Genomic DNA, 18773 nt, shown 5'->3' with positions numbered 1-18773 from the left:
TGGTGAAATTGGTAAGAACAGGACTTCCACTAAGCTAGGGAGCTGCCAGAGAAGGCGACATTGAAATCTCGAAATTTGAACCAGGTTCAATGATTTTTAAAAGTGGAACCAGATGCAGGATCAGGTCAGACATGAACACATAAAAAAGACATGTAGAAATACTTCTAGAAAAGACCATTAGGATTATGAGGGATGTTGAAATGTAGTGCTGTGTGGTATACGAGAGGCAGTGCTGTCGAATGATCTTTGTGCTTCTTGTTTTGCTTTATACTCAAGCTTCGGCAGTATATGTGCATGCATCACTACTTCGGGTTATTTTTGAAAATGGCGATTCTACTTCACTGCTTGATTTTAAAACTTTATTTTAACCTAAAGTTTAAAAAAATTGTTGAAACTTTAATACTAAATATTCCTCTACAAACCACATCAGCTTTGAGTAAAAGGAAAAAATCTCTTCAGCATTTTGTCCGTCTTAACTTTAATGACAACAGAATATGAGCTGCATGGAGGTTTAAAGCTAATACTCCATCTTATCCCTTAATGACCTGACTATGCTCCAAAGAGATATTTGCCTCGTCAGGATTTATTTGAGCTTTCTTAGACTTTGGGTGACCCTTGAAGTGTCGGTTTGGTCAAGCACAGGTGAGGATTAAGGGAAAGTCCATGGTAGTCAGCACTTCTTCATCTTCTTTGGTTCTCAAGCAGCTCTTCAAAGCTTTGAGCTTCGAGACGACGCTGGAATATTCCTTACACGTGTCTTGTGTTCCTCCTGTTACTCCCACAAATCACAAAAAACTTGGATTCTTCAGACAATGACCATATTTTACTTCTCCCGTGAAACGCTGGTATATCTTAGCACACTCAAAGCGTTTGGCCTTGTTTCACCTTTTGAGTAATGGTTTCGAGATGCCACTAGTCCTCTGAGAGCACTGCTACACACCATGCTTCTGAGAGGACTTTTGCTGACTGGATTCTCTCGTATTTAGCAGATTCTGCATCTGCATGTTGGAGTTGTTTCCTGTCGTACAATGAGCAATGCTTGATTTATTGATCTCCTGATCTCAGCTTTGGTGTGCCTGATTTTGTTTTCTATTCAGCTAATCCAGTTTCCACAAAGTGTTTCCCCCCCTTCATTCCTGCTGTGATTTGGCACTGAGAAAGCACCTCTTACCTTTGAATAACTGCAGACACCCACTATCATGAAGCTACTTGGTAAACAATATCTTTCATTCCAACAGCAGCTGCAGTTGTTGACAGTGCTGCTGTTATTTTGTGACGTTGTCACTGTTGTTTCCACAATTGCAGGTTATTTATTCATTTTTGTAGGTCTTTTCCTAAACATTTGAGCTGCTCTAAAAGGGAATTTCTCCTGTGGGGATCACTAATGTTGGACGCTTAAGGCACTCCTATATTGCTATTACTATAGCAACAGTCAGCTGTGACCGGCAGATGAGATGGCCCCGCCCCTCCCTGAGCCTGGTTCTCTTGGAGGTTTCTTCCTGTTAAAAGGGAGTTTTTCCTTCCCACTGTCATCAAAGTGCTCATAGGGGTCATATGATTGTTGGAGTTTTCTCTACAATATAAAGCGCCTTGTTGTGATTTGGCGCTGTATAAATAAATTGAATTATACATTTTGGGTGGGAAAAATGAGGTTTGGCTTTATATTTGTGTGTGTATATATATATATACTAATATATTCTCAAAAATATCAATTCATCTTTTTTTATTTTACATTATCTACTTCTCTGAGTGCTGTTGCTCTCACGTGTACATCTAGGTCCGAAACGGAACAATAGATAAGACGGTGAACTTCTATTCTTTGACAAAAGCTGAACCAGTTTGACCCAAATTAAACTTTTGAAGCTAATTTATAAAATCGCAATTACTGGACAATTCGGTGTCAATTGTCCACTTGCAATTGGACAACTGACACTCAATCAACCGTCATCTGAACATTACCTGCAACCTAATGCAGAGCTCGAGACACGATGAATGTTTTCTAAACCTCGGATCATCATGAATAGACGAGTTTTAACTAACATGCTCACTGCAATTCCTCAATCACCATTTAAGCTCTGTCCTTCGTTGGTGACTTTTCTTGCCGACTCCATTGGTGGCGTGGCAGCCGGCCGGCCACTCTTTTGATTTATTGAACTGAGTGGGAAGCTGTGAAGCTTACTTTGTGACAGCTCAGAACCTTTAAAATTTAAGATGTCATTGAACTGATGAATGGAGAGAGGATAGGCTGTGCCTGCCCACTGCCATCATATGTCACTGTCCAAAGTGATGAGGGACCCTGCCTGTCGCCCTGTTACACCGACCAAAAGCCTCCAGTGGGGAATCTTTCTTTACTGAGCTTGAATGAATCAGAAATCAAATTTTCTGCAGAATATGTGCCTATGGGTGCTGTACTTTATTAGACTCTGTGCAACTTCATAAAGGCTTGGACAAATGTTTGCCTGCAGTTAATAAGAGATCCATGCCTTAAAAACACATGGGACACTACGATGAATGCATTGGTCTCCTTTATATTTTTATGAATGTCTCTCAAAAATATGGAGTCCAAGTGCTGATTGTAGGACAGAATAAACCTACAGTTTAAGAGGTTAAACATGTAAAGTCTTGTGATCAATAATTCATAATTGAAAAACAGCAAAGCACACTGCTTTGTTTAAATAACAAAAAACCTTTAATAAATGGTGGAAGTGCTCATCACTATCAACACACAGGCTTCACCGGAGCACATAAAACAACAGACAGAAAAGAGAAAACTGATAAGGGCTCGTCAAGGCTGCTGCCAGCTGCCAATGATTATTTTCTCAGGTGTGGTTAGGAACAGGTTTGTACACAATTGTGCTGTGATGCATTTCTAGGATGAGCACCCGCAAATTAACAACAGAATATCCCACATAACCATACAAACCTGCTTGTAAAAGAAAAATATTTACAGGTAAAGTGTGAAACAGCTAAACTAATGGTCCACAGCTTTAAGATCAGACATGTTATTTAGAATAGAATAGAATCGAATTCAACTTTATTGTCATTGCACATGCAAAGGTACAGGGCAACGAAATGCAGTTTTTACTGCAGTTCCTCCCATCTTCAGATATTTCTATGATTTGTATGCTTTCAATGAGTCTGGGTTATGCATGGGGTATGTATGGCATTTGTGTGCTCAGCTTTTCTCTCAGTTAGTTGTATATTTTGTATATTTTTTAGGAATATAGGTATTGTGTATGTACTACAGGAGTTGTATCGTGTTGAAATATTTGTTTTCATTCTTGAAAATATGTTTGTTGCATCGTGTCAGAGAAACTTTGACAAAGGAGGTGATAAAACAATGAACCTTGGATAGATAGGTAATAGATTTAATCAGTACAAAACTTTACTTTGTAGTATGATTATCCATCTGTCCATCCGTCCACTCGCAGTGACCTCTATCCCAAATATGAATGACAAACAGTTACAGAGATTTCAGTTTGAGTTCAATTTAATCACAACATCAACGTCCAGTATAACCAGACTCAGGGATGGGCAGCCATCTGCTGCGACTGACTGGGGATGAGGCAAGGAAGACAGGACAAAAGACACACTGTGGAAGAGAGATTAATAACTACTGATGGACTGCAAACATACTGATAGTGAAAAGAGGTGAGTGAAGGAAACACTGTAAATAGAATAGAGACTAATGAAGCAACACGCTAGGCCAGAGGCTGCAGTTTAGGAAAGGCCTCATTGAGGATCAGCATTGGCTCTTGGGCCCTGCCCACCTGCCACTCCACCACTCATGAGCAGAGTACTCAGTGAGTGGTTTTCAATGTATTTCAAATGAAGTCTGATGATGCTGCAGGAGAGGAGATCAGAAGTTAACCGTAGACAGTGAGATGGATGCATCTGATGCTGAAGGCTTGTAATGAGCAGCGACAGCTGAGTGTAGAAGCGGAACGTGAGAAACCGGTGCATAATTTAGATAAAATTGATGCAGATGTGATAAGGTTTACAGTAAGCATTTTAATTTACAGGAATAGAGGGGTACGGGAGACAAAGCAACAATGAACATTTGGAAAAGCTGGTTGAAACTCGAACTGAACTGAAGTTCTAAATTTAGCCACAAAGTTGGCTTCAGCCTCAGATGGTTATATCGACCAAGGCTAGTTTGTCTGCATAGAACATGGATCACTCAACTGATTGCATCAAGTTTCTGTGAGTAAGAACTCGGTGGTACCTGCCATGGCACGAGGAACTTGGAAGATGATAACTGTCAACGTCCCATATAGCATTTTTGTTATTAGATATTCAGTATGAGGCTTTGTAAGGGTGTCAGCAGAGATTAACCTATTGATACTTGGTGTACAGGGGCTTACAGTATAGACTACAGGATTTTGTGGCTGCTGTAGTGGAAAGCAGGATCAGTTGTACTGTAGAAGGGAGAAGTGGACGTGGTTCAAAGATGTAGCATCCAGTTTTCGTAGCTACAATAAAAATGAAATAAGCAGTATTTGCAACAGCTTGTACTGAGAAGCTTGATAAGGAGGGAAGCTGAACTGTTAACTCATCACTAACCGAAGATTGCTAACATGTAAAAGTCATTTAGGGACAGTGACAGTGTGAAACATTTCTGTAAAGGAGGATAAAAGAAAAGAAAAGTATCATCTCTGTGCTACAGATAAGAGGAAAACCCTTTTGAAAATGCAGCTGTTGTCACGTTTCTCGATGGTTTCTGGCCAAAATGATACGATTCCTTAAAACGGTCTGAAATTAGAACAAATGGGTTTGTGGTGCAAGTAGACATTTATAGACATATGACGGGAAGGGAAAGGTTCAGCTCTCGAAATTCAAATAAATGATGTCCGGTAATTGTTTTTCTTCAAGGCTATTGTTTACCATGTGTTGTGCTGGGGATGTGTTTGCTTACATAGCTTTTATACTAAGATGGATGCAGCTACAGCGACATCACTCACTGGTTAGATGGCCCTATTTTGAAGCCTCAGTTTCAGCATTTTGATTGTTGTATTAGTATTTTTAGAAAGAAATGCCTTGAGGTGGATCACAACAAAGAAATTGAGTATACTGCACATTTAAGCAGTAGCAACTTCTCAATTGCAAGCTATAGCCACACCTTAAAGCATCACCTGCTTCGTTGCCCATTTTAACCTCCTAGAACATGGCGTCTACAAGAGCCTGATATCCACTTACGAGGACATTATACAGCCACTGTGGAGCTCATTTTCCTCAGAAACAAAAATCAGCTACAAAACAAAACTGGTAATTCTTTGTTTTTATATTCATCAGGTCTCAATCAGCCCAAATAGCACAGAGAAATTGAAAATGTATGCCATGAACAAGTTCGGATCTTGGGAGGTTAAATAAGATTGGAGGACAATTTATAAGTTAAGCTCATCAGACTTGGTGTTAAAATCCATAAGAACAATTATCCTAGTGTCTTGTGCTTTGGGTGGGGGAGGGGTAAAAACTTCTTTGGGGTAATCAGGTTGGAACCCCCCTTCATTAGTTCTATAGATAGGCCCTCAACATCTCCAGAAAGGCAATAAGACAGACTTAACACCAGGCTTGTACTTCATCCAGCTGATCTTTGTTCGCTTCATAATTTTTATGGACAGAATTTCTAGGAGGGATGGAGGGTTCCATATTGTTAATATCACAGCTTGTTTATGATGATGTCGTCCTGGTAGCTTCAAGTTCCACTAGGACTGTTTCCAGTCGATTGAAAATTGGTCGACATGAGGGCATTTCCAAGTCTGAAAGCATGGGTCTCAGCCGGAAAAGGGTGGCGTGTAGTTTACCAGTGGGGGGACTTAAGGTATTGCAATGTTCGTGCATGCGTGAGAGAAAAGTCCAGTGGTTGATTGACAGATGGATTAGTACAGCATCTTCAGTAATGTGGACACTGTACCAGTAATGTTGTTGTTAAGAAACAACTGACATGAAGGCAAAGCTATTTATTGACTTGGCGATCTACGTTTCTACCATCATTTAAAGCAACTGTGGGTAATGGTTGAAAGAATAAGATTAGTATGCAAAAAGAGCAACATGTTTTAGTTAATCCGAATTTTTACAAGTTGATGGCCAGTATTTGAAGTCAGCGTATAATGCAGCTGCATTTAGTATAAATGGGAAAATACATTTGCCTGTTCATTAACTATTTGAAGATATCCAATGTCCATTCAGATGATGCTGAAATTTTGTAACTTTCTCTTTAAAACAGCTGCAGCAATGAAAAATCCATTACCGTTTATTACCAAACCTATCTTCAGTGTTAAATGTTAAATTTATAAAATAGAGAATCTTCTTTGTACAATCTTTGGCTCTAATGTGCCTGGACATTTATAGTTTGTATTTAATGAGATAATGCCAATATCATTTAAACCACAAATTTGTAATGGAAAAAATAACATTCTCAGTCAAAATCATCAAAATAAGAAAACATCAGAGGTTTCAGGGTGACATCAGCCATTTATATGAACTAATTACTCAGAAGTTTTCAAAACAAGTAAAAGAAAAAAGAAGAAAACAATGAAAGAATAAGATTGTGGATACAAGCAGAGATGAGCTTCCACTCCTGTGAAGGCTGGCAGCTGACGTCAGCCTCACTATATCTGAGAACAGTGCTCTGATGAAAATGCTAAGTTGAAAAACTAAGAGCCAAGTGTGTTTATTAAAAGTCTTTTAATTTTTGCAAAGCAGTGTGTCGGCATTGTTTCTATTTCTTGCTCATAGTGTGTGTCCTTGGATGCACGTGTTTTAATATCTGCATTTGTAAAGTGGTGCTCCCCAGCTAACTCGTTTGCATTTATTCTGTTCGTGAAGAGGCAAATAAGTGAAATCCAATGAATCACACCAACTTTAAATTAGATGATGAAGGTAGCCTGCCTACCTGGTGACATAGAGCTTCCCCTGCAATGCTGACAAAATACATTTGCAGCAGGTGACAAATGTGTATATTTTTTATCAGAGTAAGTACAGATTTGCTGTGATAAAAGACAACAAGTGGGAACATTAGCATAGCCCTCAAATGGGGCTACCGACTCACAGAGCTGCATGAAAATAATAATGCACAGGCCCAGCAAGGGTGCTGTTTCTACAACATCAATCAATAGAGACTTGGAAAATGCACCAGGGTTATTAATCGTTTGCTCGAGCACAAGAAAATGTAATTAGTACATTAAAATTGGGCCACTGACTCCATGCTATGATCCTGTATGCCAGCTGAGCTATATATCATTCCATGCATTTGTGGAAATTCCAATGACAGATGGAAGGGTTTGGAGAAAAGTTTGTATGTCCAACATTGATTTTTAGGACTAAAACCTCCCAAAGACCTTCAAGTACTTACTCATCAAGCTGAAGTTGGCCACATTATATACATTATTATATTAAAAAATTCCCCTTTCACTCCTGTGGCTGGTCTTTATCCTTCAAGCTCAGGTCTTCTACCAGAGGCCTGAGAGCGTGAGGGTCCTACACAGTATTGTTGCTGTTCCTAGGACTGTGCCCTTCTGGACAGAGATCTCAGATGTCTGAGATCTAGGAGGCAGAGGTCTACCACACCAGGCATGACCCCAGGGAAGGCCCCAGGTGCAGGCTGTGTAAAGATGCCCCTGAGATAATCCAGCACATAACAGCAGGGTGCAAGATACTAGAAGGCAGGGCATACATGGAACGCCTGTGCCGAATATAATACAGATGTTGCTGGAAGTCAAAATCGTTGACCCCCCCTTAGGATGGTCAAGATTGACCGAGCTAAGATCCTGTGGGAATTCCAGATAGTAGTGGTTGAGAAGGAGAGGAAGAAGGCTGTAGTGATAGATGTAGCTATACTGAATGAACATGGAACACGACAAGCTCAGGCTGAGAGAAGAACTCGAAAAGATGTGGAGGATGAAGGTAACAGCCGTCCCAGTGGAAATCGCAGCATTCAATGAAGTGACTCCAAAGATAGGAACAACATCCGAGACCTCTGCCCAGAAGAGCTAAGATACTGTGCAGGTCCATCAAGCTTCCAGGCTTCTGGGAGAGGACCTGAGCTTGAAAGACAAATACTGCCTGCAGAGGCAAGAGGCAAGGCAAGGCAAGGCAAATTTATTTGTATAGCACAATTCAACAACAAGGTGATTCAAAGTGCTTTACAGAGACATTAGAAACAAAAGCAAATAAAAAGCATGATTTAAAATTGATTAAAACAAACAAACAAACAAACTAACTAAACACACACATTTCACACCTGTTCGCGCGATCTGAACCCTTATCGTAAGGGGAGCTACCAGTCCTTCTGTGGACGAGCTACTTTCTATTTTAAATTCCCTGAATTTAAAATACTCTCTAGACCCAGTCTAGACCCAGTTGGGGAGCTACCCAGAGCTCTAATCCCAGGGGAATTATATGTGTGTGTTATTTGCATAAATGCTTCATTTTCAGATCTATACCTCTTATTAGTAACACGAGAAGGGAATAGAGAGGCCTCGGTCTGTGATAAAATGCTAGCTTGAATGGTTGGTCATTGATGATGATAGCATTTCAGTGGTATGGCAGCCCATCTACCGATAATGCCCCAGGCTAACCTCTACCCTGAAATTTACCAGTCGTGTCTAAAAAGCACTCATCATCTCTTGTGATTAGAATCCAGATGAATGGAGAAACATGTTCATCTTGCTAAAAGACTTGTTTCCCCCCCTTTCTCTCATATCTCTGCAGCTGTACAGCTCGGTAGACTTCGGAAGAAAATGGCAGCTCATCCACGAACACGTCACGCCAAACAGATTCTACTGGTGAGTCACTCATTCTCACATCTCCACTTTTCCCCCTTTTTATTCTGCTCCATTCCTCTTCCCCAAAGTTTTGTTTGCTCAGGAATGCAGAAAGTGTTGCTCGTGTTCGGGGCGACTGAGCAAGTGATATTGATGGCTTAGAACAAGCTATGTGACTGACTGGTGATGCTGCTAAAATTCTGCACATTTTCTATCCCTTGATACAATCAGGCAGAGATTAATCTCCTTCTTCAGAATGCGCTTTGCATTCAGCGTCCGAGGGCATGTCGCATTCCACTTCATTTCTCACACTCACACCCTGTTCATATCAGGCGTCCTGCAAGACCAAATTATTATTTTTACATTTGCAGTAGAAGGAAGAGGGGTGAATCTCTACAGATACATACATGCAGATACATGAGCTATGACTAATAATGGATCCAGGACGTTCCTGTCGCTTCCTATCCAGTCATGTCTGCTGCTCACTCCCCCTGCAGTGTACCTACTATGTCTGAAAGTGCACACTCATCACAAACGTAGGGCCGAATATATTCCAGCTCAGTGCTCGCTGCCCCACTCTGATGTGACTGGGGTGTGCCTGGGATTGCTTTTGGCTATATGCACCATAACTTGCATAAATCTGGAGCTTTCTTTGCCATTGTGGCATAAGCCTAAATAGTGTGCACAATCCGTTGTAGAGTTTGCCCTTCACTGCCAAAGCCCCCTCAAGGACATTTATACACTGGATGAGCCTTTAGCAATGGCTAGGCAGTCCTCCAGTTCGCCGTATTTAGACAATGGCCTCATCAGCCTCCAGGGGCTATGAAATACCACCACAATGGGAGCGCTGTATCCATCTAGTCTAATCCACCAGCAGTGAAATGAACAAAAAAGCACGATTATTCTCTGAGATACAGACATGGTCAGAGAGTGTAGTGGCCTTGTACCATTCAGTCGAAGATAAGGAGATTGTATTTCTTTGCATTGTTGTATTTTGCTGAAATGGGATTTGGGCTTTACTCTGTTCTCCTTACTATGTCTAAGATCTGAGATTTTATTGGGGGGGGGGGGTTGTACTCATACAGAGCCAATAGTAGGCAAAAATGTTTGGTGGAGAACGTTTAAATGCGTGTTCATTTACTTGTGTATATGCTAACTTGTGACCATGTTTAAAAGGAACAACTATCATTGCAAAATATATACAGAACAGAAAATGCACAATAGCTTCACTTCTAATTAATCAGTAACAGAAGTAGCTTCTCCTTTACATCCTTTTCTTTTTTGTTATGCTTATAAAAACTTATTATATTCTGCTTTTTCATTCTCTCCCAGGTCTGTCACAAGCCTAGACAAGGAGCCTGATCTGATCCACATGGAAGCTCACACACCAGATGGAAGTAGGTGTCTTACACACAAAGACGAGTAATGAGCAGGTGTCTATAGGCATGAATTCCTCTTTGTGAAAAGAAGTCGGCCCCAAGGAAACGGCATTGGCTCACCCCACCAATGAACCCAGCGTATGAGTCTTGATGAATATGGCTTCTTTTATTTTCACTCTCATTCAGTGAATGTCGTCTCCGTAACTCTGAAAGGCCACAACATCAAGGTCGTCTAGACTGTAGCCAACATAAGTGAAACTGCCACTGTGTGATGTCACTGCAAAAACCAAGAATTGCTTTTTTCCTCCTCTTGGTGTCGTATGATTGACAGATGGAGATGCTCGTTTATGGCGTCTACACAATGAAAATAAATCAGGTGCTACACAGCGAGGCAAATTATTCAGAGAGACTCTGCATTCTGCAAATAAGATAAAAAAAATCATTTGACCTAATTGGGAAGGAAATGGTTAGCTTACAAAGTCTTGCTACAGCTGTTGTTCTGTATATATGGACTAGCAGAATACATAATGCTGATCCTGCATTTCCTCCTATGTGACAGATGTGCAGTATGTCACGTGCAGAGCTCAGATGTGCACAGAAGCTAACAGGAACTACCCGTTCCCAGGTTACATTGACATCAGCTCTTTGGTGGTTCAAGATGACTACATATTCATTCAGGTAGGGCTTTGTACACTCTGTCCCATCACTATCTGATGCATGATTAATTATGCATGTTTAAAGATATGCAAGATACGGTATGTCTCCTATATTGAGAAGCACACTCAGCTTTTTGCATAAACTGCAAGTGTGGATTTGAATGGCTTTTAGATAAATGGCCATTAAGGGCAGAGTGACTTTAGGAACTTTCGCGCTACAGCCGGCCTCAAATAGTTTTTGATCTGTTGAAATGTATTTAAAATATTGCTAAATTCAGGTGTTTCTTTCCTGTCATACTATTTCTGGTATGAGTTTTTTTTTTTTTTTTTGCAAATGATTTCACTTGGCAGGAATAAAATATGTAAAAATCATTTTATGTTAACCTCAACTGAACATTTGTGCTTTGTTTTCCTGTGTGAGCAGTTTTAATATTCATCCTAGCCACAGAATGGTGTGTCATATTAATCACGATTTGTGTAACAGAAAAATCTGAAATGGTAATGTCCTGAATCCCAAGTAACACAGATGCAATTTATGGGTTGTATTTTCCTCTCCAGCGTGAATATTATTTACTTTGACATTGTGCATATGAGGTTTCATACATTTAAAAGTCAACAGGAAACGTTGGGATAATTACACACCTAGTCCATGGCAATGCCAGTTTTATTCAGATTTTCCTCAAAAAAAACTGCAGTGGTATCTGATATGTGCTAAAAATGTTTTAGGTAGAAGGAAAAAGATGGATCTGGTTTTGGTTTCTCATTATCGGTTTGTCTTTTTAAAAATCGATGTTGATGAGACGGTGGCTACAAGTCTTGCAAACATCAGATCATAGCTGCATCTTCTTAAACCACCTGCAAAAAACATGATTTTCAGGTTTCACAGCAACAACTACAGCAGATGGCACCTGTGCTCCTCCAAAGACCCTTACCCCTTTCACCTCTTCACATCCAACAGAAGCATCACATAGACTTACACCAGCCTCAGAAATTGAGTCATCCAACTCGATGTATTTTATATTTTAAGTTAATATTATTAATTTATATCACGATTTTGAGGTGCAGCAGTTGTAAATTCTCTTGCTGTTTGATCCTGCTAAATGTTTTATTCAGTAGAGAATGGGTGGGTTCAGAAACTCAGCTTGATTCACCTGCAGGCAAGTCCTTCCTCCGGAACCTTTTCTGCCCTTGGCAGCACATTAGACAAAGAAATAGAGTGGTTCTCCAAAGATCCTTCAATCCTGTTTGACCTCTCTGAAGTCTTTCAAATAAACTCACAAGCACTCAACCAGAACCACCCCTTCAATTCAAGCACCTCCACATTTTAGCACGTATGCGTCACAGATGAAAGATCCTGAAAGGGATGGGAAAAAAATCCATCATACCAATTCCTCTTAAAGTTCAAACTGCCTCTGGTTACCCAGCCATCGATCTCCTGCTCCTTCACTCGATTGCATGTGGGACTGTTCTACAGCACTCGCTGCTAGGCTGCTATATTTCCTCTCAGTGCTCAGTGTTTTCTCTCTGCTGGACCACTCGCAACGCTTGCAAGATCGGTAAAAGAATCGCCTCTGTCGTACAACATTAATGCTGACTTCACTTCTCTTTAGTCGAGAACCACAAGCTCTGATTTGAAGGTTTTCCTCTAATGAATTTCATAGTGTTATTGACAGGGAAGAAAAGTAGGTTATGAACCTGCAGTCTCACTTTGCTGGGTGCTTCTCTATTTGTACAAAGTGCTTCTGTCTTCTGTGGTCTTGCGCCTAATGACAATTCTCCATCACCCACCATTCCCGTGTTTCCTTGCTGCATAAGCTAACAGCTTAGAGTGTTTGCAAAGAGTCTAGACCATTAGGATGTGTTTTTTTCTTTCCTAGACAGCAGACGAGGCTCAGTTAGGTAACTTAAAGATTTCTCTTGACAAAGAATAATGAGACTATTGATTCTCCTACGAGATATTTACCAAAGTCCACTTTGAAACCACCAGTGCATTGACACCTGGGCTGCATCTTCTGAATCCAAGCCAGGAGGTTGCTATAAATGGAAAGAAAAGACTGCTGGGTAGCCACAATATCCAGCTTTTCCACCTGCTTATTTTCGTGGCAAAGCCAGAAATTGATGTGTACTTTTTCCCAAACTTTAATTGTTTAGACAAATATGGTATGATGTCAGTTATGAGGTGACACATAAGGCCTTCTCCCCTGCATTTGTTTATCAGCAGCAAATCTGAAAGTCAGAGAGAACTGCTACGTGGAAAAAGCAAAGTATCCTGAGACTCAAAGCTTCGAGGAGTATAGAAGGACGTGTATCACGTATTATACCGTGAGGACAAAAGTCTCATTTAATCTTATATGAGAAAAAAAATACCTTTTACCAGATTTGGATAGTTGCTCATTTTTAATCAGTTGTTATTGGGCCTAAATGTGCGCTTAGTTTGCTTGTTTCCTCGTCACAAAGTGTGCTCACAGCAGGTAGTGCATTTCACAGTTTTACGCCGGATCCGCTTCCTGGCACGACTCCAAAGGGGATTTGTGGTTCTGGCTGGAACTGAAGCAACAACTTTTCACTTGGCAAATGAATGTGAAACTACTATATGGAGCCACTGTTACTGGGCTGTAAGATACAAATACAACTACAGAAATATCATCAAATGTTCACACATAAAGGTTTCCAGTTTCACTTCTAACCACCAAACATACACATTAAAACATTTATGTGTACATCAGATCCATAAGCACTGGGACTTATGAAACCATGAAGATCTGATTGAAACGTAAGTTTCAGCTTCAATTCAAGGTGTGTAACCGCGCAGCCAACAGAAAACTGGACCAGTACCAGCTTTTTGTAAAGGCGGTCCTTTGTTTTGCTCTCCACATGGACTGACTGCCTGAATACAACCATAGTGTTCTCAATCAACTGCACAAACTACACGAAAATCACAAGGCTGGTGACAATGTGGAAACACGGTTAATAATAGTCACGAGTGCGCTACAGGTGATAGATTCGGGTGCGCTGTCATACTGCCGATCACATGGGTGTGGAAAAAGTCTCATCGTGAATTAGATGTGTACAAGCATCTATACTCCTTTTGAGCTGCACACCTGCACCCTCCAAACTATACTTGACACTATATAAAATGATGCATAATAGCCAGAAACGCTGCATACCATGTGTAATGTATTTAATTAATAGAGTATTATATGTTCTAGGTTCCTACATCAGGGCGAGCCACATATTATGTGTCCTACAAGAGAGAGCCGTTTATACAAATCAAGCTGCCCAAATATTCCCTGCCTAAGGTAAGCTGCAGTGCCTTTACTTGATGATGATGATGACACACAGACATGCTTTTAACCTATGACACACCCATCAGCTCACCAGTGACTTGTTCAGGGTCAGGATCACATCTTTCCATTTCTCTGGAGCTTCCATTCACTGGTAAAACCAAACAAAGGTATAATATAATGTAAGACATTTCATTTATATAAGGCTCTTCTAAACAGCTTCTATTTTCTGATATAATATAGAAAAAGTCAGGTCACTGCCCATTTCCATTCATACTTATATAACTTACTCCATATTAAGAATAAGGCCCATTCTTTACAGTATGTCATCAACCATTTATATTCACACCTCAGCATTGATCTCGTGACCAGTCCCATGGGGTCAGCATGTTCTAATCCGTCACCTCTCTGCCTCCGGTCATAACTCTTCTTAATCTCTCCCCCTGCTCTCTTGATAGGATTTACACATCGTCAGCACTGACGAGAAGCAGGTATTTGCTGCAGTGCAGGAATGGAACCAGAATGACACCTACAACCTCTACCTGTCTGACACCAGAGGGATCTACTTCACCTTGGCCATGGAAAATGTCAAGACCACCAGGGGCATTGGAGGGAACCAGATGCTAGACCTATACGAGGTAGACGCCTGATGAAATTAGTCACCCTGTGTGGATTCTGAAATAATGAATTCATGGGAAATTACAGAGATTAGTATTATTTTCACTCATTAGATCTGCGATATGGTAAACAGATACAGGTAGATGTGTGTGTCAACATTATTGGAGAAGAGCTGTTTCACAGCAAAAACAAAATCACAATCAACAAAAGGTGTGAAATACAGGTTACTGTGTCCACGGACAGCATGAGTGAATGAGGTGCTGAGCAGAGCTGAACTGTGACTGAGCATTTAGAATAGTCGGAGCTTTTGACTATGGATTAGGGATTGTTTGGATAATAATTGGTAATAATTGGTAGTGTTTGTTCACAGACACTGACAGAAATGAAGGGAAAGTATGATAGACGCGCTTTAAATATATGAATTTTAACCAAATATTTGACAGTGTGGTACACAGAGGCTTTTTCTTTCAGCTGTTGTTGAAGTCTTCAGCATTTTTTTTTAAACATTAACTCAATGTGAGGTATTGCTATTGGATATCAGCTCACACTGTGAAAACAATATGACTTTAGTGTTGTGTAAATTAAGAACTCCAGAATCCTCCTATCAAACACGCCTCCAACGCATCAGCAATAACTGCTATTAGCAGCCAGATCGTTGTGGTTAGTTTCGTCGTCAACAGTACCGGAATTAGACTTCTAACATCAAGATCAATCAATCAATCAATATGGAGTAATGACAGTGAGAAAAAGCGCTGTTGGCAGCTATTGAATTGCTCTGGTGAAAAGTGACATGGACACTGTTAGAGTGAATTGTTAAATGTTTGTCATTTTTATGTTTACCATTTGTACATGGTTTTAAGGAATTCTTTCCGTCCTCCCCTCCCCAGAGTCTTGAGATTCTGGGAGGGGGGCGGTAGTGTTTTTAATCACAGGAACATCCTTGTGAAGGTCTGTTTGATGTTGGTAAACCTCCTCCCCTTTGTATGGCTTCACTGTGTTATCTAGTGTGAACCATCTAGGGTGTGGGGGAGACTACCCTCTTTATGACCAAGGATGTTCCTCCTGCTTTTATGTTATAGGACCCTTTGGTCAGCAGGAGGTCTGACACACACACACACACACACATACATTCTTACGTAGATACAGAAGTTCACACATATACATACAATGCCCTGTCTTGGAACCAAGGGGGCGTGGCTTTGTTCTGACGTGTTTTGTGTGAACTGTCTCTCAATAAAAGGCAGCAGGAGGAGGTCAGATCTGGAGGTCATTTTCATGGTGGACACAGACGAGGCCTCCCTTGCGCAAATAATCGATCGATCGACTGTCTTGTTTTCTTCATGATGAATAAGTCTCTAGAATTAGCGGGGCTTGTGGAAACACAGACCCAACAGACACCAGCAGAAAGTAGCCTTTAAAAAAGCAGTAATCCTTAAGCAGGAACTTAATAAAAAGTACCTGGCAGGTGACTGGATGAATAATCGCTAATATCGATGTCTCAGCCCATCATATCAGCCAGTTGAGCCATTCGACCCTGAGAGGAGGTCAACTCTTCGGTACAAACAGAAGGGATTTGGAAACTTTGGCTGCGCTTTGGCTTTTTTCTTTTTCCTGCTGCTTACTTAGAGCTATTTTACATATTTTATTCATTGTGCATTTATTATCACAAAATAACAAAGGCTTTTTAATAAGGTACACTCCATTCACAGATTTTAGCTCACTTCAGTCTTTGGCTTTGTGTGTGTGTGTGTGTGTGTGTGTGTGTGTGTGTGTGTGTGTGTGTGTGTGTGTGTGTGTGTGTGTGTGTGTGTGTGTGTACACACTAGTCTTCTGCATTAAATTAGGCAAAACGTATCTGTGTTTGTTACATTAGGATAATTCATATGCAGTATTATAAAGACAACATAAACTGTGGATAAAATTGATGATGATGATGATGATGATACTGTTCCATCCATTTAAGCATATTATTAACATGAATAGTAATAAAACCTGCGGTCGTGTGCAACAGCACTGCTGTAACTTCTCAGAGCCAGGTTTGCATTTCAGGCTGCGAGCTTCCACCCTGCAAACATTCATACAATGTAAAGAGTGCATTTAATGGGGCTCACTGCCATGCAGCTCTGGACTTGTAATGCCCTTGTTAGCTAACCTACTGCCTGCTATACGGTTTTGTATTCATAGTAGAATTCCCTTCTCCACTCCCGGGTGAACCCAGTTTATCAGTCCTACACTGGCAGGTGTGACTGAGAGAGTGTGGAAGGAAGTGAGATATTGGCCAGCAGCAGTAACAGCAGGATGGTAATTAACAATGCCATTACTTGCCCTGAACAGTATGTGCATACGTGAGTGTGTGCGCAGTTTCTATTTCTATGCAGCAGTTGTTAAGGCCTTTAACCAAGCAGCAGGACAAGGCGCTTTAATCGTGTTTGGCTCGGCCACATTTCCCGATCTGAACCTAAACAAGAGAGATGACACACTGCTACCCTGATAATCCAGACCCATTACACAAGGAAAGATATGTGCGACAGAATTCATCTCATTTATTGTTGTTGCTCTGTGACAAACCGTTCTTCACGCAGGCGACGTTTCAGACAGAAGCTGCAGCTCCAATCGGAGACGGCGAACTATGTGAAAGTTGTTTTGTTAGAAGTCATTTCTCTTCCCAGAGGGCCTCTGTTCTTTGTGCACCCTCCCTCCACAAATCAATTATTCTTTTCTTCCCCCCACACAGAAAATTGGACAATTATCTCCAGAATTAGAGGGATTATTTTATTGTCAATGAGATTGGACAAGGGCAATTTTTGTAATCATGAGCTTTTGTTGTGCAAACTAATTTTCTGTTGACATCAGGGCTCTACATCACCTGCTAAACCTTCCTTCAGTCTGAGAGTGGGCTTAGCAGGTGGCTCTTTGACGATTAGCACTCAGATTGTGTGGAGTTCACTGTATCAAAAATCGTTTATCTCTCTCACAATAAACAGTTCAGGATGATTGATTGAAGACATTAAGTGGGTTGTTGTCGGTGGAGAGTATTTAATGATCTGGATGATACTGATACTCGGGATGATGTGGTTATTCACGGCTGTGTTTTCCCACCAGCAAGTGCAAACCCAACAACGCAACGTTCAACAGATGATTCAGACAAACTATTGACATCAAATACATGCCAGTCCCAACTGTGCGGTGTGGATGCACAATCTTGGATCTTTTTGTTATATTCTCACTCATGTTCTAGTGAGCGGTTTGTATGATTGTCCACTTCAGTGCAAAACTGCTTACTACTGTTATGGAAATCAATCTGGACACAAACGAGCCGTCTCTCTGAGATTTTAATTTGTCTTTGCAAAGTTGTCAAACAACAATAGACGTCGGCAGCATTCTGCACGGTATTTGAGCGAGAATAATAACAAGCATAGAATCATTTATAGGAACAAGTTATCAGCCGGCCGTGGTCACAGAATACATTCAGAACATTCTGTGCAAACAAGTATATCTTGTAAAAGAGGATGATATGAAGACAAAATCAGGATACCGCTGAGCCTTCCACTCATCAGTAAAAAAATGGAACAACAACATTTTCTATCACACCACCACAACCAGCTGATGGATGGAGTACTGGGAGATGGTGCTCACAAGGTCGTGTTGTCAGATGTAAGGTTGTATATTCACTTAAGAGCAAGAGAACAGCGCAGTAACTCCAAAGGTCTTGAGCTATCCCCCATTTCTTTATGTTTCCATCCATGAGTGTATTGAAACGTGTTGTACAGTATAGAAGACAAAAACAGTGTTTGTACAATTTAAACAACCTTGAAAGTCATTTTTTGGTACGACCACATTTATTCTGTAACACAGCAGTCTTTCATTTATCTGACAGTACTTTTCTGTATTCATAACTTTAAAAAGATCCCAGCACCACTGTCTGAAATGCAGACCATGAACAAACCTCTAGTGTAATTTAAAGATGGCTGTAAATTAGACTGGTGGTTAACAATAGTTTACCTGAAGGGCCAGATGCAAAATTGGTTTAGAGCATACTTTGTACCATGTTTTTGGCTAAAAGCAATTTGA

General features: G+C 40.7%; 1 protein-coding gene across 1 annotated transcript in view; it reads left to right on the top strand.

The window, feature by feature from the left end:
• sorcs3a (sortilin related VPS10 domain containing receptor 3a) overlaps window positions 1-18773 on the top strand; it is a 240608-nt gene that overhangs the window by 160489 nt on the left and 61346 nt on the right. The window contains exons 5-9 of the mRNA XM_085278118.1: window positions 8713-8786; window positions 10098-10162; window positions 10704-10822; window positions 14010-14099; window positions 14543-14722. Of these exons, the coding sequence (XP_085134244.1) occupies window positions 8713-8786; window positions 10098-10162; window positions 10704-10822; window positions 14010-14099; window positions 14543-14722 (528 nt within the window). The remainder of the gene's footprint in view (window positions 1-8712; window positions 8787-10097; window positions 10163-10703; window positions 10823-14009; window positions 14100-14542; window positions 14723-18773) is intronic.

The sequence above is a fragment of the Mchenga conophoros genome, linkage group LG6, assembly GCF_057382185.1.
Source record: "Mchenga conophoros isolate Kocher_MC1m ecotype Shallow Benthic linkage group LG6, M_conophoros_male_GT1.1, whole genome shotgun sequence".
Classification (NCBI taxonomy): Eukaryota; Metazoa; Chordata; class Actinopteri; order Cichliformes; family Cichlidae; genus Mchenga; species Mchenga conophoros.
This window is presented reverse-complemented; position numbering and strand designations above follow the sequence as displayed.